This window comes from Malurus melanocephalus, unplaced genomic scaffold (assembly GCF_030028575.1).
Source record: "Malurus melanocephalus ecotype Western Australia unplaced genomic scaffold, MMel_1.1 scaffold_59, whole genome shotgun sequence".
Taxonomy (NCBI): Eukaryota; Metazoa; Chordata; class Aves; order Passeriformes; family Maluridae; genus Malurus; species Malurus melanocephalus.
In genome coordinates this window covers 667947-692950 of record NW_026623291.1, presented here as the reverse complement: position 1 = coordinate 692950, position 25004 = coordinate 667947, and the positions used below count along the sequence as shown (strand labels likewise).

Sequence of the window (25004 nt, the reverse complement as noted above, 5' to 3'; positions counted from 1 at the left end):
CATTTCAAGAAACCATTACTAAAATTATAGTTGCATGAGGCTTTGTATTACATGTGGTGGGTGCCCTAWAAGATTTTCAGAATGGTCCCATGAGGTATTTAAAGTGCTGAAATTCAAGCAAARAATTAAGGAATGRTAGAATATTACTAAGGTGAAAAATMWGAACTTTTGACACTTAATTGGTCAGTTAGAATGTAATTGAAGTTGTCAGTTTGTTTTACTACTATTTTCAATATTCATTTGAACTGAATACAAGTAGTGATTTTTTTCCCCAAAACAGCACTACAGTACTGTTTTTTGTTCAGTTTTCTGTGTCATTCTACAGGTCTTAACAACTTCRATAAAGCCTTTAAAACAAGCCATCACCTAGTTGAGCTTGAACTCTAACAACTGTTAAAATTTTAACTCTTAAAGCATATTACTCAGATGASGATGATTGAGAAGGTCCCTTGAAGCAGTTGAATGATTCATTTTCAGTCTTTTAGTTTTGTTCCTTGGGTTTCTCTTGACTCTCTGAACCCTTTTTYGTTTTGTTTCTTAAACTTGGCTTAGGCAAAATAAGGTGATAGATGTCTAAATGATAAAAGCATCCTTGAACAGAAAACTAATTAATCTCATGTTTCAGCAAAAATTGACTTCTCTTCAGTTTGGATGTTATGATTTCTGTGGAAGTTTTGCACGTTTTATGTTTGTCTTGAAGCACAGTCTTTGAATCTTGCAAAGTTAGCGTGGATATACTGCTTATATCCACTTCAAAGTCAGAATATGTATTAAATTCCTCTGGTAATTTCCTTTATCCGCAGTGGAGGAAATGCCCCATAGTTGCMTTTCCACATATAAAAGATTGAGATGTTGGTCTCACAGCTGTGGTGCATTTAGCTGCAAATCAAACATGCTTCTGCACTGGAAATGACAACTTCTTCCTCACTCCAGTTTCTTTGTTTGAATGCTTGTTGTAGTAATGCTTTTAAATGGAGTTAAACCCTTATGCTGTCCCACTTATTCYACAAGCTCTCATAGAACCATCCTTCTGAAATTCTTGTTGCATTATGTGATTAAATGTGTGTACATAGAAAGCACAGAAGTAACACTTTGCCCATTTCTGTGGTGGGAGCAAAGTGTCTTTTTGGGCTTTCTCATCTTTAGAATAGAAAGTGAAAACCACCAACTGGCACAAAATCATGTGAAATTTTATGTGGCAGAATGTTTATGGATAACATCCTTTCTTTGCCTAAAATACTGTATAGTGTTAGGTAATCAGGGTTTTTTTTGGGATATAACATCTTCAGGTGGGTTGTTGCTTCTGCCTTGAAGATCCCTTATTCCTGTAAATAATTAGACCTCGTCCTTTGTAACTTTAGGTATTTAGAAATACCATGGTTCCAAATGGCATGCTGGTGCTTTTTTGGGGACATTATTTATGCCCATGTGACTGATTTTGTTCAGGGTGCCTCAAAGGTACAGGACATGCATATGGGTGCYCTGTTCTGAAAATCACATGGATGTGTGACAGCTCGAGGGTCTTGGAAGCCGGAGATTTGTAAATGGTGTAGGACACTTGAAAAATAACCTGAGAATCAAACAAAAATGTTCTTCAGACTACAAAGTGTTTGGGTAATTAAAAGTGAAGTCATGAGCAAGGGGTTTTACATCAAACAAAAAAGTCACAGTAAATGAGCTGCCTGAAATCTCAAGGTTGTTTCCCTCCTCAGAAAACCACCCCTATAATGAATACCAAACAGAATTTAAGTTCCCTTGTCATTAATAAATAGGATGTAGTTTTCCAGTAAATGTTAGCAGCTCTTCAAAGCTGAAAGAACAACCTATGTGATTGTAGACCCATTTAAGTCATCCCAGTCCCTTCACTTCTTGTGTTTTGGCATCAGCTGTGTCGTCTTTGAGCTGCAGGGCTCATGAGGAAGAACAGTTCATGCAGGTTACAAAGTTAACACTATTTTCTAGTGCARGCAAACCAGTGGAGATGTGAGTCTTAAATTCTGATGCGAATTTAGGTGGTAAATGAAATCTCCTGTAGCCAAGGTGGCTGCTCAGGATCTGAATTTGCTTTGTCATCYTTCTCTACATTTTGCCTTATTAATTCAGCATTGGCTTGCTTTGTGGTACAAAGCTATAAACTGCTGCAAACTAGCACAGATTTGCATGATGTTCAACTCCTTGTTTCAGGACTAACTTCTTCAGTTGTTCCAGGTTTAGCCACCACTAAGTATCTCGGTGTTTATCTTGCACGGCCCCATGAAATTCTGAGTTTAGAGGGCCTAATGGCTTCTATAGCAATACTTCTTTCTTGAAGCTAAAAGTGTTTGTTGGCTCTTGTTGGATTGCATGCCTTGCACTCAATGCCTTCACTTGCCACAAAAATTGATTTCTGGTCTTGAGTGCAAATTGTCATTTGACATCTGAATAAGAAATAATCTTCTTTATGAATGATTTTGTGCAATGACTAAGATACTGTGCTTGCATAAATGTTAATCAAACTCTGTAAATTGCTGTTTGCTTATATATTATGAATGTTATGATTTGAAAAAATGCAAATTTGTTTTGAAACCAAACCTGTTTTTCTTGCCTACATTTCAGTCAGAACTAAGACATGGTCCGTTTTACTATATGAAGCAGCCACTCACCACAGACCCTGTTGATGTTGTACCACAGGATGGACGGAATGATTTCTATTGCTGGGTTTGTCATCGGGAAGGCCAAGTCCTCTGCTGTGAACTCTGTCCTCGGGTTTATCATGCTAAGTGTCTGAAACTGACAGCCGAACCAGAGGGGGATTGGTTTTGCCCAGAATGTGAGGTTAGTTTGATATAAGGAGTGGATTTCTTGCTTGGATTTTGAGATWTAAGCAGCTTTTTCTGTGTTCTGAAATGTTTCTGGTTTGTTCCYACATTGCCTCTTGGTCAAGGTACCAGAAAAATTTGTACAGAAGAGGAGGCATCCATGGCTGTGCTTCACCACTTTTTCTCTGTTTGTTGCCTGGGTTGTGTTTGCCTTCTTACCACGAATCTTCAGCTTCCTTTCTGTCTCCAGCTCTAGAGAAGCACCATTTCAAAGAGTGATCTCTTTATCAGGCACCAGTAATTCTGAAATTTTTCTGCAGTTTTCACTAGTTTAACTTGTGCTGCTTCTGGTGGGCTGATSAGCTTTTCAACAGTGCAGAAAAAAATGCACTGTAGGGTCTACATAAACAAGTGGGTGTTTTGTTAATGTTTTTTGCTGCGGGGTGAGGAAGAATTTAATCATTCCTCTCCAGTGATTTCAGGGGAGAGAATACTTAGCATCCAAGTATCTGTAATGAAAGGAAATTGGTTTATGGCATGTTTTTCCCTGATGACTTATTATATTAGAGCTCAGGTGACCTTTTCACCCTCTGACRTTGCTCTGAACCCTCATTGTATTTGGGAATTTTACATATTTACATATTCACTTTGTGTGATCTTGAAGATGTTGGATAATTTTCCAGGTTTTTTTTTTTCCTTTTTTCTTCTTTTTTGATAACATACCCAGACTGAAACCAAGGTAAAACAGGCATCTGAAGTACTTACACTGCATCATCAGAAATGTTCTGTTACTTATAAATAGCTAATATCTTTCATTTGAATGCTAGAATGTTTCAGTGGAGAAGGATTTATCTAGAAATGTTTGCTGACAGAGTATTTTTTTTAATCTGAACTTTTAGAAAATCACAGTTGCAGAATGCATAGAAACACAGAGTAAAGCAATGACAATGCTCACCATCGAACAGCTATCATATCTACTGAAGTTTGCACTACAGAAAATGAAACAGCCAGGGGTAAGAAAATTTGTGTTGTTTTTTTAATTTAAATATTTGGATCTTATGTTTGTCATAATCCTRGGGTTTGCTTCCCTTAGTGGATGATGAACCTAGTTTAGTTTATCACATTGTCTGTGACAGCTTCTGTTCTATCTGCCACCTGTCTAGCACTGACAGATYAGTTTAGGTTGTACAGACTGTTTTGGAGTGCATTTGAAATGTAGTTTCTCAGTGTAACTCCTGATTATGTTTTCAGTAGGTGCAATGAAAATAGAATGTGGTTTTCTATTGGAACGTGGTGGTTTCTTACTTTCTGAAAGTGGACGATGCGGTCCCGGAGAATGGGAAGACATGATCTCTTCTCAATGTACTTATATGGACAGGAGCCCTGGGCACTGACACAGTTACATTATTGATTATATGTGTTGAAAATATAATTTCTRTCTGTTAGTCTAAATTGTTCTTACCACACAAGTTGGTTCTATCATATACGTGTAAAATGCTGAGGAAATTTTCTTCGGTGTGGTTAAAGCCTGTGCCACTGYGTGCAGTAAATCACACTAGTACCTTTTAAATCCCCAAATTTTTGCAATCCTGATGTKCTGCTAATAATTTATCACCTCACAATGTTTTAGAATTACCTTTAAAGAATTTTATCTGATAACCCAGCTGGAAATAGTTTTAGAAAATCAGTGAATACTGTGTCATTGATGAAACTGTTCAGTGTTAGTAACTAGTATGGTTTATTATTTCCCCTAACAGACAGAGCCATTTCAAAAGCCAGTTTCACTGGATCAACACCCAGATTATGCAGAATATATCTTTCATCCAATGGACCTTTGTACATTAGAGAAGGTTTGTATGAAGCTAACAGAGGAAGGTTCCTTGAGTTTGATTTTTTAAAATGTTTGATGGCAGGGGGAGAGAAGTTGCTTGAAACTATTTTGATGGGTCGGGTGGTTTTTTATTATTATAAAAGTCAGTTCATTTACAGCTTAAAAAACAGTCCTATGTTAACAGAAGTTCACTGACTGTCTGAGCCAATAACAAATACTCAGGAAAAATAGTGTGAAAAAGACAAGCTTACACTGCTTCCTATATGAGTGATTATTCATACTATGAATAGGAAACAACATTCAGGAAGAAGCTGTTACTTTTTACTGATTTYTGTTTCCTGATACATTTTAAATTTCTCCTTTACAGAATGTTAAAAAGAAAATGTACGGTTGCACTGAAGCATTTTTGGCTGATGCCAAATGGATTTTGCACAACTGCATTATTTACAATGGGGGTAGGTATTAATATGTACTTATGTCCTCAGATATGAAACTTGGAAATAGTCAAAGTCATGGAGCAATTTGTAGACTTCTACATTGAAGGTGTCTTCCTGTTAATGACCACAGTGCCTAAGCAAAGCAGATTTCTTTTTAACAACTGACATACAGCCTGTGCTGTCCCTTGCTTATTCCACCTTAGAGAAAATTTTTCAAATAAATTAGAGTCACAGAGTGGTTTGCATTCACAGGATCATTGAATGGTTTTAATTGAAGATTATCTTTAAGATTACCTGGTCCAACACCTATGATCTGATTCTAGTCCCCAAATTTCTTTAGTATTTTCCATTGTGCTGCACTTGAATGTAATTGAATTGAAAAGATCATACAGCACATCCCTTACTAAAAGAGTAAGTCAGTGGTTGGAAGGTTGCAATAGGCTTCAAAAATTATTATTAAATGTTGTATTGAGAAAAAAAGTGCTGCTGTTCTGCTTTTGCAAGTACATGGTTCATACATATGTTTCTGCATTGTCTTTTTGGATGTTCTCTTGTTTTTATGGATAATTTTMATACCTGAAAACTGTTGATTTTATCATAATTCTAGCATAACAATTTTCTTGGTTAAAGCATTTTATTGTTTCCTCAGGAAATCACAAATTGACACAAACAGCAAAAGTCATCATCAAAATCTGTGAGCATGAGGTATGAGTGCCTCAATTAAATTACTTGTTCTGTATGTTTAGTGTTCCATTTCATGTATTTTTGAGTGACATAATACATGTTTTGTAAGGAGTGTATTGCAGATCGGTAATTTTTGTAGGCTTTTTTATGTTTAGGTGTGCATATACATGGCCTGGCCTACAGAATGTTTTTTGGCAAGGGCATTGCTCATGTGTCTCCCACGAGGATATTCACRAGCTATAATTAAGACTTGTGGGGAGGGGAGGCAAGAGAAGAAAGTGGATGCATGGATTCTGCTGAAAGACACCTGCCTTGTTAATGAATATTTGGAGTTAGAAAGAGACACCGATGTATTCTGATGCATAGATGCACTTTTTGGTAGTTCTTTTACTGTAACAATATGGATTTTGCTCTGAATGAATGTATATGATCACACTTTGGTCTCTGTTTAATCTCTCCAATAACTTTGCTTTTTCTTTTCAGATGAATGAAATTGAAGTATGTCCGGAATGTTATTTAGCTGCTTGCCAAAAACGAGAAAATTGGTTTTGTGAGCCTTGTGTAAGTTGAGAATTATGGTAGTCTAGCTACTACATTAAACAGCAGTTCTCATTTGACTGTTACTGTTACCCCTCTTTGTTTTGAAACCGTGGTGGTTACTGAGTCAAGGAAAGCTGCTGGAGTTTACTCAGTAGTTGGTGCTGGTGCATCATCTTTGTGGAGTCAGACTGTCTCAAGATAGTTAGCTGTAAGATTGCAGGTTTTCACAGAATGATTGGTTCAGTCAGAAATAATTGTCAAGAATGTCAGCAACCAGTTCACAAGTTCTCTGTCCTCAAAAACAAGATAACTGCTTTGTACCATCTCTGCTTATATTTGATACCAGTGCTCAGGGAGGATTTCTGAAATGTGAACATCTCTTTCTGCAGATATGCATCAATTTAGACTTGATTTTTATTTTGTGATAGGTTGTCTCTTTCCTGTTTAATACTGCAGTGAGCTTGGGAAGACTCCTTAAGATTCTTAAGTAGAAGTGTACAGTCCATCAAATTCTTTCTTGGGCTGTCCTGGTTTTAGCTGACATAAGAGTTAATTTTCGTCTTACTAGCTGGTACAGTGCTGTGGTTTTGATTCAGTAGGAGAATAATGTTGATGACACACTGATGTTTTGGTTCTTGCTAAGTAGTGCTTACCCTAAGTCARGGACTTCTTAGTGTCTCATGATCTGCCAAGACATAAGCCTAAGTGAAAATCAGAGCATTTCAAATATTGGCTCTAGCCTAACTTGCGTAAATGCTACATATTTGGAGGGGACTAATGAAAAATAAAGGAATAAAGAAGTGCAATTATGATAAGTTTAATCAAGATACGTAAGGTTTTATGTTTTGGGAGTTTTTAGATAMTATTTTGTCTTCTCAGGATTTATTATGCTTGTGGTAAAAAGGAATCCTGTAGTTGGCAAGTGATTTGTGCATGTCGGATCTTTATGAATCTAATACATAAAAACCTCATGTGTATTATCAGATTTGAAGGAAGTACTGCTTACATTTTCTTACTGTGTRTTTTGCCTCTTCCTCTAGAGCAATCCCCACCCTTTGGTCTGGGCTAAACTCAAAGGCTTTCCATTCTGGCCTGCTAAAGCACTGAGGGATAAAGATGGGCAAGTCGATGCCCGTTTCTTCGGCCAACACGACAGGTGGGAGTTTAACCAAAGGATGCCTTTGGCTCTACTTAAAAAATCTGTGTTTTAGTTTTGTGTGCTTACAAGTTTTTKGATTTATAGAACCTTGACCCTAACAAACTGTGTAATACTGTAGCAAAAAAAAAAGCTTTTTAGTTCCTTACATGATGTCTGTAGAATGTGAACTGCATTGGTAAGATGACTACATACATTGTYTGGTGAGCATGCAGCTTAATTCCTGGTGGGAGAGCTGTAGTTCTCAAAGATGGAAGAAACCAATAAAGTAGTTTATGTTGTCTAAGCATTATGGGAATAGATACACAACTGTAGGTTTAAAAAATACAGAAATATTACCTGTGTTGAAAAGGCCAGCTTTACTCTGGAGTTAAATYTTTTGTACCTGTGAATCCTTAGCTTAGATGGAAACAGCCTTGATGAGTACAAGTTGATTTGTCATGAATACAAATGTATAAAAACATGTGCTGTAAAAATCCCATCTATATAGGGCCATGAAATAATTAAGTCAAATTTCCTGGTATCTTGGGAGGCAGTTTCAGAGTCTGCTTGATGAATAAAATCTGTCCAATAGTTGCTTTTCGTGGCATTGAGGAGTTTGTCCAATTTATCACAGGGTGTAAAATGTTTCTAAGGTGCTTGTGAAGTTTTCTGTTCCTTTGCTGYTTTTTACATTTTTGTACTGTGACAGATGGATAGGCTGTTCAGCAATGGTTGTTTTCCAGTTACATAGACTATTCCAATTAGGAATGTTTTGTCATATATGASCAGAATTAATTCATGTTTTATGTGYTGATGGATAAAGTAAAATAAGCTAGTGATAATCCAAGGCATGCAGTTTGCTTACTTACCAGAACTAAGCACTGAAATATTAAAAGAATGTAGTRATGGTTCTTTGAAATGATCTGAGGCATGGATATCTTTATGATTAGGGTGAAGTAAATTAGCACGTACACGAAAGTTGGCAATGTCAATTCACAGTGTGAAATGTAGTTATATTATCTTTTATTTCTYTGTTTTATATATAGGGCCTGGGTTCCAATAAATAATTGCTACCTCATGTCTAAAGAAATTCCTTTTTCTGTGAAAAAGACTAAAAGCATCTTCAATAGTGCAATGCAAGAAATGGAGGTTTATGTTGATAACATTCGTAGAAAATTTGGAGTATTTAATTATGCACCTTTCCGGACACCATATACTCCCAACAATCAATACCAAATGTTGTTAGACCCTGCAAACCCAGCTGCTGGAACTGCAAAAACCGACAAACAAGAGAAAATCAARCTGAATTTTGATATGACAGCGTCGCCCAAGATTCTGATGAGCAAGTCCATGCTGAGCAGTAGCACAGGGCGCAGGATTTCACTGACAGATATGCCACGGTCACCAATGAGTACAAATTCATCAGTTCACACTGGATCTGATGTTGAACAGGATGCAGAGAAAAAAGCAACTTCCAGTCATTTTAGTGCCAGTGAAGAATCTATGGACTTTATTGAGAAAAATACAGGTAAAAAAAAAAGGAGGCACAAGACTTTGGTAATGGACTAGTTTTTGTACTTTTTAAAGACAGGCTGTATTATGACTTGGTTTATGAAGACATTTTAGAAAAAAAATATTAGTTTAACTTTCAGTATCACAGATAAGAAACAGCAKTTCTTTCTGTCACATTGAGAAGGAAGGAATAATCTTGAAAAATGACTTAACCCCTTTAGTTTAAATAGCAGAAAATAGTGGTAACTATCAAAATGAAGGGAGAATGGAAGTAAATACAAAAAAAATGTATATAATTGTCATGATTAGGTGTTCTAGTTCTAAATCTGTCTTTATTCATTCTGTACTTTTTCAGCTTCTCCAGCACCWACAAGAACAGGTCAAGCAGGGAGCTTGTCAGGCAGCCCCAAACCTTTCTCTCCTCAAGCATCAACACCAATTTCTGCTAAGCAAGAAAGAACTTCTACTCCAGGAAGCATTTTGAATCTAAACCTTGGTTAGTCTTGATGTTTGAAAACCTAATATTCTTACAGCTGAACAAATTATGGTGGTGTCAGTGCGGCATAAAATGTACAAACGTGCTTGTATATGGCTTTAAGTGAACAAAGGTGTTTAAATGAGGCACATGTAATTACTATTTCATCAAATTTACTGTTTTTTTATTTTATAAAGGAAAGTTTCTGTTATTGTTTSTTGTTGATAAAAGGAAGAAGTTAAAGGATAGYTCTTTCTTAGCTGAACTGTAMAAATTAATGTTTCTAAACAGTAGAYGTTTCTAAAGGTAATAATTACATGAACATTGCTGCTCTTCACCACCCAGTCTCTCTCAAGTGAATTGCTGGCAAGGTTTTCTTGTGATCTTTAGGGTTTAGGATTGACTAGGGCTTTTCCCTTGCTGCTTTCATGTCACCTCCTCACTGACCATCCCTCCCTAGGGAGATAGATGGATGAAAGAATTAGCAGAATTTTTGAAGTCTTGAAACTCCCTAGAAGTAAATTTTGGGAATGTGGAATTTTGAAAGATGGAGTAGGTAAGTACTAAGTTGGTAAAATATCTCTGCAAGCCAAAGAGCTGTAAATCAGTTTCCTCACTCATATTTGTTCCTGTGAGCGTTCTGATTCAGTTCTGGCTACTTTTTGCCTACATGTGATATTATACAGAGAACCAGGATTTTGCCCCTTGCTGTTAACCAGGTATTTTAGGAAGACTTGAGTTCAAATAATAATTCATATTGTCAGTGCCTTACAAATACTCTGATTCTGGATTCAAGCTCACCAGTCTCTATTGCAGTGGGTCAGTCTATATGTGTGGACATAGTCATAGAATTMATTTCTTGTGCTGCACTGCAGCTGTTGGGAGAACGTGAGGAAATACAAAGTGCAATATGTTTCAGATTGACTACACAGCTGTTTGGTGGAACTTGTCTTACCTGGATAATGATCTTGGTTCTTTTGGTGAAATCTTTTTCTTGGTTTCTGTTTCTTTCTGCAGATCGTAGCAAAGCAGAGATGGATCTGAAGGAGCTGAGTGAGTCGGTGCAGCAGCAGAGCACCCCTGTGCAGCTCATCTCCCCAAAGCGRCAGATCCGCAGCAGGTTCCAGCTGAATCTTGACAAGACCATAGAGAGCTGCAAAGCACAACTTGGTGAGTGTCCCTCAAGAACACAGTGGAAATCTGAAGGATACACTTGAATTGGATAGTAAAACCATACATATTTTGCATTTTTAAAACAAGCTTAGAGGTTATTTGAACTCTTTGAGGCAAGCAGAGTGCACTGAACTAGTTAACTCTAAAACACAATGAGACCTGATGCATCAAATTGTTGTCAAAAGACTTTAAATCTGTTTTTGTACCATTCTGATGTAGATAGTATGACAGGATTATAGTCTTACATKCTTTGCAAGTTGAAAAATTTGAGAATTCTGCCTAAGTTCTGTCAGTTGCATGGATTAGAATGAATGTCAGTAACTGACTATAATCAGGTGAATAATGTTGCTCATTTTTAAGGTGGTTTCTTGTGGATAAAAATAATTYATCCTTGTATTTGCCAGCTTTGGATCACTGAGTTGAACAAAAGAGCTTGCAGGTAGTGGGAAAAAGCAGTGAAAGGAGGGCCATTGAATGAAATAAAAATATTAATTGGAGTATATAGAAGTTGTTATACATTGTTGTGCTGGGATAGGGCACTAAGCTTTGTAGCTTAAGGAGTGATAGTTAAGWTAATGTAKGTATACACTTTGTTCCAGTATRTAGAGTATTTTCTTGGTAATGTTAGTCAGTCTGATGTCAGCATGGAATGTACTTTCCTTCCCACAATTAGGAATAAATGAAATATCTGAAGCTGTTTATACTGCAGTAGAACACAGTGACTCTGAAGATTCTGAAAAATCTGACACGAGTGACAGCGAATATAGTGATGAGGATCAGAAATCTAAGAATGATCAAGAGGATGGTGAGGACAAGGAAGGTACAAGAAGTGACAAAGAATCATTGAGCTTGAAAAAAAAACCTAAGCCTCCAGCACAGAATGAAGAYAAGGAAGAACTTAAAAGCACAAGTCCAGAAGTGGAGAAAACAGAGGAAGYGGGCAAGGAAAAGGCCATTTCAGACACTGAAAAAGAATTTTCTGAAAAGGGAAAGAGTTTACAGCATCCTGCAAAAGAAAAGCTGAAAGGTAAAGATGAAACAGACTCTCCAACTGTGCATCTAGGATTGGACTCTGATTCAGAGAGTGAACTTGTCATCGATCTGGGAGATGATCATTGTGCTCGTGAAGGAAGGAAAAACAAGAAAGACTCTAAAGAACCTTCYCCTAAACAAGATGGTAGGATGAAATTTTTCCTTCCTTTTTTCTTCTTCTGTTCTGTGGGGTGTTAGCAAARACAGAGCTGTTACTTTTATTTTTGCATTAAGATAAAAATGTCTGTATTAAGACAATTTTTAGGAGGATTGTTCATTCTTTGTGACTATGAAAAAGGTTTTCAGTGTCCATTGCACTTTCTGTTTTAAACAAAATTTGTTTCACTGTTTCCATTCAGCAGTGTAGAACTATGAATATCCATAATACTTGCTTTCTGACAAATGTAGACTGTTTTGCAATTGTTACCTCTTCCAGTTGAGTCTTTACATTTCCATTGATCTTTCAAAATTTCAGGTGTAGAAGAAACTGGAACTTACCAAACATAGARATTGCATAAGAACYCATTCAAATCAAAGTAAATGCTCTCAGTAGTARTCAAAAGAACAACTAAATCACTTGTTGTCTCTGAGATATGGTATCTTGTTTCTGTGTTGCTAAAAGAGGAAGGCAATCTCAATTAATGAGTAATGTGCTTTTGCTAAGCTTGCTATGCATGTTAGTCTTTTGACAACAGAARAAAGGAAAACCAGATTTAAATGGTTAGATTGAAAAATACTCTTCATATAACTTTTATCTTCTTGTAGATATGCTGGCTCAATCATTTTAATTGAAAGTGTTTTTAGTCCATTAACTAACCATGCTTTAGAAGACCACCTAATGCGCTTGAATTTTGAATCTTAAAACAGATTTTAGTGCATRAATGTTACTATGAGGTAATCAAGAAATAAGCTCATAAAATAAAAAGAGAATTGTATTTTTGGGGAATCTTGTTTTGTTTGATAATTTATTAAGCAAGGCAGCTTTATTAATTTCAGAACCACTGGTCCCTGTATTACTAGTGGCCTAAACCAATGGTGGTTGAAATGATAAGTAATCCTATGATTTTACTTTTGATATAGAAGAAAAGAAGTAATACATATTAAATTAAAAGTTAAAGATGTATAAAGTATATTAGGGGCAAAATTTGTGTCCTGTCCATGGTTTGAAGGCTCTTCCTTTACCTTTGTCTACAAGATACTAAAATGCCTTGGTCTGGAAAAGAGATCTCATGCATGGAAATCTGAAGGTCTTTGTTCTATTCCAGAACCCTGTCAGTGCAGCAGCCTTCTCTTTCACACAGGTTTGCTGTCCTTTCTGAAGGACTCAAAACTGAGCACAGCACCTGAGCTTCACCAGTGCCAAGTATTGTGGGACAACCACTGCCCTGATCCTGCTGGCCATGCTGTTGCTGTCACAAGCCAGGATGCCAGTGACCTTCTTGGTCACCTGGGCACTCTGCTGGCTCATGTCCAGCCCTGCCATGTCCAATTCTGCTGAGCAGCTTTCAGGTCCCTGTGCCCCTGTAGTGCTGCAGGATTTGCTGTAACCCAAGGACAGGATCCAGCACTTGGCCCTATTGAAATGGATGAAGTTGTCCCAGCCCATTGGTTCAATCTGTCAAGATTTTTGCAGAGCCTTSCTGCCCTCAAAGCAGATCACACTCCTGCCCAACTTGGTTGTCCACATTTGGTTGTCAATGTCAGTTCACTGTTGTTTAGAACGTTTGTAGTGTGCTGTTCCTTCAGTTACTGTTCAGACATAAATCCTTTAGAATGTTCCTTTTTTCTCCTGAAACAAATTGGGATGACAGGTAGAAGTGGTAAGGTAGAAACATTCTAAAAAGTGCTAACCTCTCACATATTTTCTGAATGAGGTCAAGATGGTTTTTCTTGGTTTTGTACTTTTGTTTTGCTTAGTTACTGATGCATCTGAGTTGCCAACAGTTTCAACCAGACTGAGATGACTTTACTTGTAGAATATTTATTACTTTTGAGGAGAATAATTCAAAGCAGACTGGAAGGTATATATGGCTTTTCCAAAAACTAGATGGAAAATTATGAATCAGACATATTGGTGAAAAGCTGGCATAACATTTTATGTTTGTTTAGTTGTAGGTAAAACTCCACCTTCCTCCAGTGCAAGCACCCAGCCTCTACCAGAAACTCCAGTGCTCACCCGCTCGGCATCCCAGACCCCCCCAGCTGGTGTGACAGCAACCACCAGTGCTGCTTCTACTGTCAGTGCTCCCTCTGCTGCCACAGGAAGCCCTGTGAAAAAGCAGAGGCCTCTGCTGCCCAAGGAAACTGCCCCTGCTGTGCAGCGGGTGGTGTGGAATTCCTCAAATAAATTCCAGACATCTTCTCAGAAATGGCACATGCAGAAGGTACAGAGACAGCAGCAGCAGCAGAACCAGCAGTCGCAGTCACAGCAGCCTCAGTCCTCTCAAGGGACAAGATATCAGACAAGACAAGCAGTTAAAGGTACACACTTTTCTAACCCAATGTGCCTGTGGTGCCATAATTCCCCAGTAGTGATCTCAGTGTTCCAGGAGTGCCCAGACAGGACTTCTGTGTAAATAAAATCTCATCATGTAGTTCTACTCTGATAAGTGCCTTTAGAATACAAATTGCTCACCATACCTGCTCTTTCTGGTTTGAATTCAATCATGCCTCCTTATTTTAGTGACAGTAAAATTGTGTGTGTCTGTATAAATGTTTTTGCTTTTCCTAGTCATAACAGATTTGGAAGGGTGAACTGAACTATTTTCTGGATTATATGCTAAAACAATTAACTATTCCACTTGCATGTTTACCAGTGTCACCTCAGGATCTACAAATTGCTTCCAGTTTTATCTGACAAGAAGCTGATCTGAAAGGTTTTTCAGAGTATAATTTGACAACAATGAAATAGATTACCCAGGCTTCAGGATTTGTCTTTGAAATCCCTGTTGTTTAACAAGACTTTGATGCTTGTTTACTGAGCAAACAGACTTGGCATTTCAGAATGTTTTCACAACTGTTTTCTCACMATCCCTTTGCTGGAGCTTTCACCAGTGGCAGGCACAGGGTAATACAAGCCTGTGCTGCTTTTGCTCCACTTCACTGAACAGCAACTTTCTGTAAATCAGCTTCATTTGTCATTTCTTATTAATAAAGTGAAATTTTTAATGCTGTGCCTGATGAGGAGACATTCTCCCCTCTGCTGACACAACTGGCAGGATGGTGATTTTTGTGGAGGAGAGAGGTTTAGGTGATGCTTCACATACAGACATTTACAGAGGCTCATTTCTCTGGTCCCAAACTGCTTCTGTGTCTGTCATTTAGGCAGTGTTTAGGGATTGGTGACTTTTGCTTGTAGACTTCTTAAATTTGATACAGAAATATTCAGTGAGGAAAAATAAATGTGAAACTTGGTGAAGTTAAATGTGAAACCTTTAATGGAATCATACTTTAATACATGTTAATAGTATGGGATGAACTTCATGTTCAGCCCATGAGTTTGTTTTCTCAATATTGTTTATTATTCAGCACATCATAGCAATGGTCCATCTTAAACATTATAATGTAGAAATCAAGTGAAAATTATAAAAYCTATAGGTTTCTTATATACTGAATTGACATAAAGAAAAATATGGCACATAAAGGTGAATAAATTGTTTATTTCAGTAATTCCACTACTGAGGATATTGGCAATATCTTTTATGATATGAATCAATAAAAATAGTTTGAAAAGTTTTGTCTTTAAAAAAATACTACTTTTAATATACTCCAGCAGATAGGTCGTTAGAACTATGGAAGATTTCTGCACTGGCCAATCTGAAATGGTTCCATTTCAAAGTTGTATTTGCTTCATTATCTTTAAGTYTTACAATTATGTACAAGTTCATTTGCTGGGCACTGTATAATTAATCCTGAGATGGCACCATTGTATAAATAAAGCGARTCTCACATGGTTAGGTGCAGACTGTTAAGTTAGATACTGAGGGCAGAAGTTTGCCAGTTGTTTTGATAATTCCTTGTGTGATTGATCCATTCTGTGTTCTCTTTTCTCAGCCGTGCAGCAAAAAGAGATCACCCAGAGCACATCCACATCCACTATAACTTTGGTCACAAGCACCCAGCCTATTTCTATGGTCACCAGCTCTGGATCTGCAAGCACACTTTCCTCCTCACTTAACACAGACTTGCCAATTGCAACAGCTTCAGCTGATGTGGCTGCAGATATTGCTAAATATACCAGCAAAGTAAGTCCTGGAGTAAGGTTTTAACAGAGTTGTAGTTTTAAAACACACTAGAGTTGCATCAGGTTGTAACTTGTTATAAATGTGTGGTTATGCATTAAAATATGCTAAGTTGTTAAAGAGAAGGGGTGGTGCAGCACTGATCTAATCATAATCTCAGTGAGGGAAGGGACATGAGCTTGCCATACTCTCTTAGGTATTTAAATTAAAAAAAATCAATGAACATTATATGTTTTTGCATTGAATTTTTTTTCCAAATTCATGGTTATATATATTTTTGCTCATAAATGGTATCAATAGCAATTTCTTAGAGAAGTAGAAGGTGAAGCAGTTCACCAGTTCAGGACACTTCAAAATCAGAGTCCTGATCAAAATCATCGTGCTCTACCTTCTAAATAAGTAGAAACAAGTAAATTATATATATTCAGAGAGAGAAGGGTAGCAGTATAGGTTCCAAATAGAGGGGTTGAAAGAAAATGAAAGTGGGAATCTATTAAAAATATGTGTCAAAGAATTAATTTTTTTTCTTTTTGTCTTTCAGATGATGGATGCCATCAAAGGAACAATGACYGAAATATATAATGATCTTTCAAAAAATACTACTGGAAGTACAATAGCTGAGGTTAGTGTGAGATTAAAAAAAAACCCAACTTGTATTTTAAGTTTGAAAAATGCAAATTAGTATTTATATATATATATATATATATAAATGTGCCATATAACTTTATCTACAATTATATACAGAGACTGTCAAGAGATACTAATTCCTGTGCTGTTTTAGAAGTAATGATCAGCATGGTAGAAAAAAGCACTGAAAAAAAATACCAGATGGGCTCTATAAGATAAGCATTAAGCCATCAAACCCAAGTCTTTAAATCTTCTGTCAAGAAYTTGTCACCTTGTTTAAAATCAGAAATGAAGTAGGTTTTTTTTTGAAAATACAATTTTTGTAAACTGTGTAGTGCAGTAGCTTATTCCAATTATGTGATTATGACCACAATTTTTAATACTTCTTAAAATACTTTGAACTTTTTGCATTTTTRATGAAATACTATACATTGCTTTTAATTTTCCCTAAGGATACAACTTCGTATCTTCTAAGGGTTTTTTAACCTTGGAAAAAGCAGGTTCACAGTTCAAACTCAGTAGGAATAGGAACAAATAAAACTCAGAGTGTTATGATTTGTGTACTTGTTTTAACCAAAATAAGGAAGTCAAAATTTTGAGCAGTGGTAGTTGTATTCCCAATCCACAGTGAATGGAAAAACTTGTTTTTCTAAGCCTCATCTAGCTAAAAATAAAATAACATAAATGAAATGTCATACTAATAAATGTAGACAGCACTGAGGAACAGGTTTTTGATTCCAGTCAGAAATTTGAGACTTGACAGTTTCAGAGGAATCAAGAGCAATTTTAATAGAAGTTTTTTGTCTTCAAAGAGTCCTGTGCTCTTTGTGGTGAGCAAAACTAGCAAACAAGCATTTCAAATACTTAACACTTTGGTTTACTATTGTCTTGTCCTCTTGTTAATATGAAAAGGCATTGATGTAAATGATGGCTTATTGCTTTGGGCATGTTTTTAATATAATAATTATGTATTGTAAACTATGTCTTTTTTATTATTAGTAACTTAATTTTTTAAGTTTCTTTTAATATTTTTTTTTAATTTAGATTCGGCGTTTGAGGATTGAGATAGAAAAACTTCAGTGGTTACATCAACAGGAACTCTCAGAAATGAAACATAATCTAGGTATGAAAATGACAGTCCAAWCCAGTGTGTCAGGGTTTGTCCTACACAGAAAATGGAAATGCTTGTAGTATGTGTTACCTTTGTCCCCTGATGCTGCACATTGTCCCTCTTGGAACTTTCACATTTTYCTTTGTGAAGACCAAGATACAATGAACAAATGAGATGAGAGAAGAAATGGAATTCTCTGTATTTTCTGAATATTGGAGCAGAACAGAAGTTTGGGCTTGTAAAGACCAAGTATGTTAGCAGCAGCTGCATTTGTCCTTTTTGTGTTTATGCTGGATTCTGGTCCTTTGTGGGACATCTAGAACTAAAGTGTTAAACATTTGGAAGGTAGCGTGCAAAAATTATGGTGACAGAATAAGAAAAGAAGATGGAAGAYTTGCATTTGCTGAGTAGGAATGAAACAGATGCCCAAACTTGGGGAATACCTTGACTGTTAGTTTTAATTTCATATTGTCTTTAAAGTCATGCATGTTACTATTTTGCACCTTGCTGTTGGGGGTGGAAAATGCAAACCCATCTTCCTCTGGATTTTGATAGAACTGACAATGGCTGAAATGCGTCAGAGCCTGGAACAGGAACGGGATCGTTTGATTGCTGAGGTGAAGAAGCAGCTGGAACTGGAAAAGCAACAAGCAGTGGATGAAACCAAGAAGAAGCAATGGTGTGCCAACTGCAAGAAAGAGGCCATCTTTTACTGCTGTTGGAATACCAGCTACTGTGACTACCCCTGCCAACAAGCTCACTGGCCTGAGCACATGAAATCTTGCACACAGTCAGGTAATGGTGCCTCTGCACTGCTGAGGGGTTTGGGTGGGTGGATGGATCCACAGTGATKCAGTTCTTCATGAGATGTGTTTGTGAGCAGGGACTGTGCACTGGCTCCCATGAGTAGTGGCCTCATTCTCTTCTTCCCTTTATTTTAGCTACTGCGACACAGCAAGAAGCAGATACTGAAATTAGCACAGAAACACTAAATAAATCATCCCAGCCCAGTTCAAGCGTGCAGTCTACACCCACAGAAACAGCCAGCACCCCTAAGGAAAAGGAAGGTTCAGCTGATAAAAGCAAAGAGAGCGTTACAGTGAGTATCATCACTTCAAACAAAAATAATGTGTAAGATTTCTCTGAAACCTGCCCCTAAAGGCTTCCCTGGATAAGCCAGGAATTTATAACCATTTGCATATTTCAATGAGTGCATTTTGGGGAGTGATAGACAGTTGTGGTTTTTGTTCTTCATCTTGTAAAAAAACCTCCTTCTGTCCTCTGGGAACACCCTTTCCCCTTCACTTATTCCCAATGAAACCTTGTGTTGGCTTGACTCATCCTTCCAGCCAAGGGGGACTGGACCTCTTTCTCTCTCTCTCTCCAGGACCCATCAGTGTAGCTTCTGGTGTGGATCTTTCGATACAAGTTGCCTTCTGATAAGCAATACTGACTGCAGCACTTCCAAGCCCTTCTTGCCTGGGGGTTCAGAGGCCAAGCTCAAGACCTGCATTCAAACCAACTTACTTTCTCACCACAGACTGCCATTAGGGTACCACAATGTTCCATAACACTGATACAACACTTCACCCGGATCTACGGTTAACGGAGCAGTTTTGAAATCCTCCATAGCATCTACTCTGATAGTTTTCAGTAGGCAAGGATGAGCAAACGCTCTAAAAAAAAGGGACTTAACATTGCATATATAGAAAATGTTTATAGAGAAGATTCTGCTTTATAGGTAGGGCTTGACTATTAGCAATTTCGGCATCATTTTTTTTTTCCTGCCCTTGCAAGATTTATTGAACGAAAAATTTTAGCGGGGGAGGGGTGGGGCTGATCCTTCAAACCCTTACACATCAGTAGGAGCCTTGTTGTATTTTAAAATATTAAAAGCAAACTAATTTTGTAGTATTGTGATTCCAGCATGATGTCTCATTGAGATAGTCCTGTAGAATTGGGAAGCATAGTAATCTAGAGAGCTGTGTTCATTTCTTGACACTTTTGCTACTGTCTGGTGTTAGATCTCTGGGCTTCAAATGCCATCTAAGGGAGTAACTTGGGGAGCACATTTGAACAGGGGGGAAAAGGATGTGCTGTTTCACTTAAATGTTTAGATGAAGTTGGTTAAACTTTGGCTCAYTCAGTTAATGTTTGTATGCATTGTTATGGCAGCACAAGCTTTGTATTACTGGGGAAGTAGGGAATGGGAGACCTAAAAGCTGCCAGGGAATATTCCAGTTACACAGATATGGAATTGCTTTTATATAGATGTTCTACCTGAAACATCATGCTGTGTACACTGATCATGTTCATAATTTGAATTTCATTTTTTTTAACACAGAAATAACCTGTGAATTCATTAAGATGCAAATTTTTAACTCAAACATCCAACATAAATTTCCTGTAATAATATAACAACTAGGTGCAATTTTTGTAAAAGCTGAGGCTTCTACTGAGGTTGCCTGTGCTGTCTCTGCAGATAGCAACAGGTGTGACAAGCAACCAGCCTATAAAATTGGTCCAGGTACCACAGACCACCAYCTATATTCCAGCTACTTAACCCACAATTGTAAGTACATCATCATAATTCAAAGTCTGCAGCAATGCTGTTCCTGGCACTAAAATTGCTCAGTATCTCTGGGGGGTTGTCTCCATCTGTTGTATCAAGAGATGAATTCRTTGGTATAGTCTCAACTTGCAGTGCAAAATGCTTTATTTTGCTGTGCAACATTCCACCTTTTCATTCCATTCACGATTGCCAGATTTCTGAATCCTTGCAAAAGCACTGAGGACAGGCAGATGCCATTTCACATTATTGGTCCGTTTCATGTATATACTTGACCACAACATCAATGTAAATATATAGGATTCATTTTAAATATCTTTTAAATATTGTTTTGTCTATGATATCCTAAAGAGATTTAATTATTTCTGAGCTATGCTTGATATTCCTGTGACATCTCAGTACCTGTAAAAGAGAATATACATTTGTCAGCAGTGTCTCTCCCATGCAGTCTTGCACATTAGCATTATAAAATGAAACATCACATTGGAAACAGACCTGGGTTTTTTTGTCAAAGGCTTAACCGAGGACATCCGAATTCCCTAGTGTCAGTCACAATAGATGGGACAGAAGTGAGTTGGATTTTTGTGTTTTATGCACCATAATAGCCCATTATTCCAGCTGGTTGTGCTCTGCAGCGCTCATGTCAGAGTCAGCCCCTGAGCTGATGCTGCCCTGGTCACAGCCAGTGTTCTGCCTCGGTGGTGGGTTCAGCAGGGAAGCCCATGTGTGGGTAATTTCAGTTCCTTTCTGACTSAAGTCAGATGATTTAAAACAGCATGTAGTACTTTAACAAGTGTGTACCTTGCCCACACTGTGACTGTGAGGCCTGATGTGCTGTACAAGTTTCTGTGTCTCTCTTTCTCTGTGCACACCCCCGGCTGCAGGACACGCCTGTGTGTGTTGGTGGACACATGCTCAAGCACAAAAAGTGCTTCACAGCCATCAGATTCCACACAAACACAGCTCTTGATGGGGATTGAGGCTTCCCACATTCCTCACAGCATTTTAATTCCACCTGGCTTCAGCTGAGGCCACTGTGCACCTCTGCAGCACTGCCTCTGAGTTGCTTGGACTGAACTACCATTAACAAGGTTTTGTATGTGTTTTAAAATCCAACAGCAGACATTTAAGACATCGGGCTTATTTTGTGAATAGGTGCGAGGTTGGTTTTGTCTAATATTCAGAAAAATGGCAGTTACCCTCATTGGTTTTCTGTAACACAAAGTGTATTGAGTCATGTAAAGCAGAATTGGAAGGTGTGAAAAGTTTCCAACTTTATTTGTGCATGTTTATAACTTTGTACACATTCGCATTAGTCTTGCACAGCTACAGACACCTCTGTATTCTAATGACTGCACGTGCAATTTAAATACTTTTAAACCTTAGTGCATGTTTAATATGTATGCARAATGTACATATGTGTAAAACTGGCAGAGGTGGAAAATTTACCTCTCAGGGAATGATCTTAACACATTTAAGGAGTCTCGCACATTCCATATTCTGGTCGCGCTAAGAACTGAAACTTAATTATTTCCATGTGTGTAAGTGTGTATATTTAAAAGGCAACTGTGGCAACCTTAATTTCCCCACCTCTAGTACTGACAGTGACTTACATAATGGCTTCTTTAGAATTCAGTTTGCACTTTGTGTCCAAGTAGGAGTTTCTTGCTCTGAACAGCCTCCATTGTATCTTCTGGGTACCATTTCCATTGAAMCTTGTAAACACATCTGAAATCATTACAAAAGGGCAGTAATCTTGAATTTATTTAGCAGATTGGTCCCATGTTTGTTTTTTATTCTTCTTCCTGTTTAAATAATGTAAAAATATGAACCCATCATCTTTGCATTCCAGGGAATGGAATGAGTAGGCTTCTGGAAGGCACAGGCTCAGTCACAAAGGAGCTGTAATCCATCTCAGCAGGGACACTCACAATCTTTGTGGAATATCATTAAGACACTCATGTGGTTTCTGGAATCAGTGTGGGGAAGCACTGGGCTTCAGTGAACTTGTCATTGTTCTTCCATGTTCTCTCTGGAATGTCACACTACCACTGGGGGAGGATCTGTGCATCCCTTTCAGGTTCCTCAAATTCTCACTCCCTGTTYCTTCCACAAGATGTTCTGAACTGAAATGAATGCATTTGTCTGATCACTAGTTGCGCATCACTGGAATTGTGTCGGAACACACTTTGCAGTTTGTGCGGTAGAGACATTTCTAGACTTTTTCATGTTTTTAGAGGAAGGTTAAGATACAGACTTTAGGTTCAATAAATCCTCTTACAGATCTCCAGAGTGATGTGACCTTGACCAGATTGTTTAACATTCTTGTGCCTTTGTCTCTGCATCYGTAGAATCAATTACCACCTATAGACATGTCCTGAAACTCCCATTTGTTGAGATGTATAAATCATGGTCTGTATGATGGAAGTGAAAAGTTTATTCTATATTACTATTTTTACAGGGTGTGTAAGACAGTTCCCAGTAATGCTGATGTTTTTGCTATTGATTTGTGCAGAAGTTAACTTAAGTACTTTTTGTTCAAATGGATGTTCTTTGTTCTCTTCTATGTAGACAGAATGCATGGGGGAAAGTTCCTTTTGGGGAAAAAGATTTAAGTAACATGTAACAAGAATATACTTACAAACAAGGGTATTTTTGTACTCCAGTTTGATTTGTCAAAACTTTTTCAAATGACAAAGGATTTTCTTAGCCCTTTTTCCTCTTCCCATGTATTAGTTTGCAGAAAATACATAACTGGATGTAACTCTGAAACCCTCACTCTGCAAGCACAGGYAGTGTGTGCAGCCCCTATAGCACCTCCTGTCCATGTAATTCTATAGCAGTGATGAGAACACAGAAACTCTTGGCTGTAGGGAAGTAATGCACTCCTCTCTCCCCTGGAATGAGGTAATGCTGCGGTAATAAAGGTATTAGTTCTTGCACAAAATTGGAACTTGTTCTGGATTTCCCCTGGAAAATTAATCTCTATTTCTGTGGTCATGTTTATGTGACCTTTAACATAACAATCTGTTTCTCTTGGTTTTAATCCACAGACCATTCCTGTAGTGGTAAGTCCTTCTGCTGGGACAGTGGCAATGAGAACTGGAGTTCAGTATGTTCAGACCACAATGCCAGTCCAAGTACGAAGAGTCTAACTGCTAACAAGAAGTTCATACAATTGTTGGAATAAATAAATCTAATAGAAATGTGACAAATAAACACAGTTCTTTGGATTAACCTCAGAGGTTCAGACTTTAGCTTTGTGTATGTGTACAAAGCATTAATTACACTACATTAATGTAAAGCATTAGTGCTGGCTTAGAAAAGCTGAGGACAGGTAAGATCCATATTAAATCTATGCTTCTTTTGTAAATAATGTACAATTTGTGGATGTCATTAGAGTACCATCTCCTTTTTATATTTGTATTGACTTTAACTTATAAAGAGCGTTTGAAGTTGGAAAAGGAAGGTTTAAAACACCCTTACCACAACCTAATGCTGAAAACTGGTCTTGGGAAACTGCGTSAAATAATCTGAGAATCTCAACAATGCTTTGCATTTGGATTGAAAAAATTTCTGCACTTTGAAACCCTTGTGGAATTTCTCTGAACAACCAAGTGATGAAGGATATCTCTTTTCAGTTAACTATTAGGCAAATTATGTGGACCTGGAATCCATAARATTTACACTGTTTTTCACAATGACCAGGCTGAAAAATATTAATGTCATTTACAGGTTAAAATTAATTTAAAATTTCATTCAGTCTAAGATCAGAAAATCTGGAAAGTGTAATAGCAGGTGCGTGTAGCAGGATTTCCGATTACTGRTATCAAAGATTGAGAAAAGTAAAGTTTGTTCCTATGCTTCACTGTTTTCTTGTTTTCTAAAAATCCTCCCAAAGGACTTTGAACAGGAACTAGGTGTGGAGAAAAACAAGGATTGGGAGACATGGGCAAAAGACTTTTGATGCTAGGCCAGAGCATGTATTATTTATATGATGGAATTTCTGTTTTTATGTAAGCATGAAGCAGTGCAGTATGAGAGGAAGTACCCCCTGAAGATGCTGTCTGTTACACTGAGACTGTAGTCCCATTTTGTATGTTGTGTAAAACGAAAGCATTGAACAAAGCAAAGGTGATGTATGTATATGAGAAAATTAATTGTATGATATCATTCCAGTACATTCTGTTGTACATTTTAGTCATGTTGATTTCTCCCATTGTTTATATAAGAATGCGGTTTGTACAGTCTCCAGCTAGTACCCAGATTAGAGGGAAAAAAGTATTAGAAGAAAAAAAAAAGCGAGAATATTCATTAATTGCAGTTGTGTCAAAACTAGCCTAGCTGGCCTTATTTGTGAAGCATAATTGCTTTTAGCATATGGAAGTATTTTTTCACATTTTCTTTGTATAAAATTTGTATTAAACTTAAATATCTTTTTTGACAATTGTGTTTCTTTGTGACTAAGACAGGTRACACACGGTATGCTTTGGGTTTCTCCAATTTTTCAAGAAACGTCTCAATTTTTTTATTAAACTGTTTTAGAAAAATGTTCTGTGTTCCTGGATTTCCAGTTTTGGTTCAGTCTGGAGGAATGTTCGTTTCTGCACAGGCTCCAGAGCACAGGTAACTTCACTTATACTGGCATCTTCTGTCTCAGAGGTGTGGGACCTTTGGGTCCAAGCCTGTCCAGTTTGATGTTTAACATTAATTCAYTGGTTGGATTGGGGTTGGATTGATACACATCAGTGTCAGGTGTTATTTGTGGGTCAGAAATGGGGACTCTCATGGTGAGTGCAGTTTGAGCACCCCAAAAGGGGATGAATTGGGCAAGAC

At 37.5% G+C, this 25004-nt stretch overlaps 1 protein-coding gene across 3 annotated transcripts in view; it reads left to right on the top strand.

Moving 5' to 3' along the window:
• Positions 1-24718, top strand: part of ZMYND8 (zinc finger MYND-type containing 8) — a 46506-nt gene extending 21788 nt beyond the window's left edge. The window contains exons 4-21 of one of the 3 annotated variants that reach the window (XM_057365919.1): positions 2596-2814; positions 3698-3811; positions 4556-4648; positions 4997-5084; positions 5716-5771; positions 6234-6311; positions 7331-7446; positions 8475-8956; positions 9296-9436; positions 10433-10585; positions 11262-11765; positions 13730-14101; positions 15674-15864; positions 16403-16483; positions 17533-17611; positions 18155-18394; positions 18541-18698; positions 23222-24718. In XM_057365919.1, the coding sequence (XP_057221902.1) occupies positions 2596-2814; positions 3698-3811; positions 4556-4648; positions 4997-5084; positions 5716-5771; positions 6234-6311; positions 7331-7446; positions 8475-8956; positions 9296-9436; positions 10433-10585; positions 11262-11765; positions 13730-14101; positions 15674-15864; positions 16403-16483; positions 17533-17611; positions 18155-18394; positions 18541-18698; positions 23222-23323 (3267 nt within the window). In that variant the 3' untranslated portion in view covers positions 23324-24718. Of the gene's footprint in view, positions 1-2595; positions 2815-3697; positions 3812-4555; positions 4649-4996; positions 5085-5715; positions 5772-6233; positions 6312-7330; positions 7447-8474; positions 8957-9295; positions 9437-10432; positions 10586-11261; positions 11766-13729; positions 14102-15673; positions 15865-16402; positions 16484-17532; positions 17612-18154; positions 18395-18540; positions 18699-18986 lie in introns of all 3 variants that reach the window. The other 2 variants (XM_057365920.1, XM_057365921.1) reach the window with 2 other exon arrangements.
• Positions 24719-25004: the final 286 nt, after the last annotated feature.